Raw genomic sequence first — 642 nt, forward strand, 5'->3', positions numbered from 1 at the left:
CACTCCTCCATCCTCTACCTGCAGAGCACTGCTGACACATATCTGGATCTCTCCCTGCTGCCCAGGCTCACAGCCTGCCCCTTTTCACCCAGCTAACCCAGTTACAGGAGAAATTCCGTTAAAATCGCCCTGTTCCAGGCATGTCCGCCACCCTGCACACTGCGGGGAGCTCGGAGCAGCCGAGCTGCAGGGGCAGGCAGTGCGCAGGGCTCACACCCTCAGCGGCCTTTAATCTGGAGGCAGTGTTAGTTTTGCCCTGCTCCACCAAGCCCTGTCTCTTGTCGCTGGGGTCCTGCTGCATGGCAGGGAGGAGCAATACCTGGATGCACGGAGAGTCTGGTGGGCCTGGAGGAGCCGTTCCTTTGCCCGCTGCTTGTCTTCCTCCAGCACCTTGCTCTTGTTGCAGGCGTGCACGTTGATCAGGTTGATGGTGTCGCAGAGAAGAGCATCCTTCACCTCCCAGTCTAGGTGAGTGTCTGTGGTGAAGCTGGGAGAGTGGTTCACCTGCCACAACAAGCAGCAACTCTCACCTGGCAGCTCCCAGCCAGCACTGCTGGCCACCAGCCTGCCGGCCCCTCTTGCCATTCCAGAGAGGGGGCGGCTGCCCGCGGTGGCTGGTGCTGCCCGCCCGCAGTGTGACAC

At 61.4% G+C, this 642-nt stretch overlaps 1 protein-coding gene across 1 annotated transcript in view; it reads right to left on the reverse strand.

The window, feature by feature from the left end:
* The window catches only part of TTLL6 (tubulin tyrosine ligase-like family, member 6), a gene marked incomplete at both ends in the record, with an annotated part of 5,936 nt that overhangs the window by 2,828 nt on the left and 2,466 nt on the right, over window positions 1–642 (reverse strand). Inside the window, one exon of the mRNA XM_010142719.1 lies at window positions 320–504. Coding sequence (XP_010141021.1) covers window positions 320–504 — 185 coding nt within the window. The remainder of the gene's footprint in view (window positions 1–319; window positions 505–642) is intronic.

This window comes from Buceros rhinoceros, unplaced genomic scaffold, assembly GCF_000710305.1.
Source record: "Buceros rhinoceros silvestris isolate BGI_N320 unplaced genomic scaffold, ASM71030v1 scaffold24840, whole genome shotgun sequence".
NCBI lineage: Eukaryota > Metazoa > Chordata > Aves > Bucerotiformes > Bucerotidae > Buceros > Buceros rhinoceros.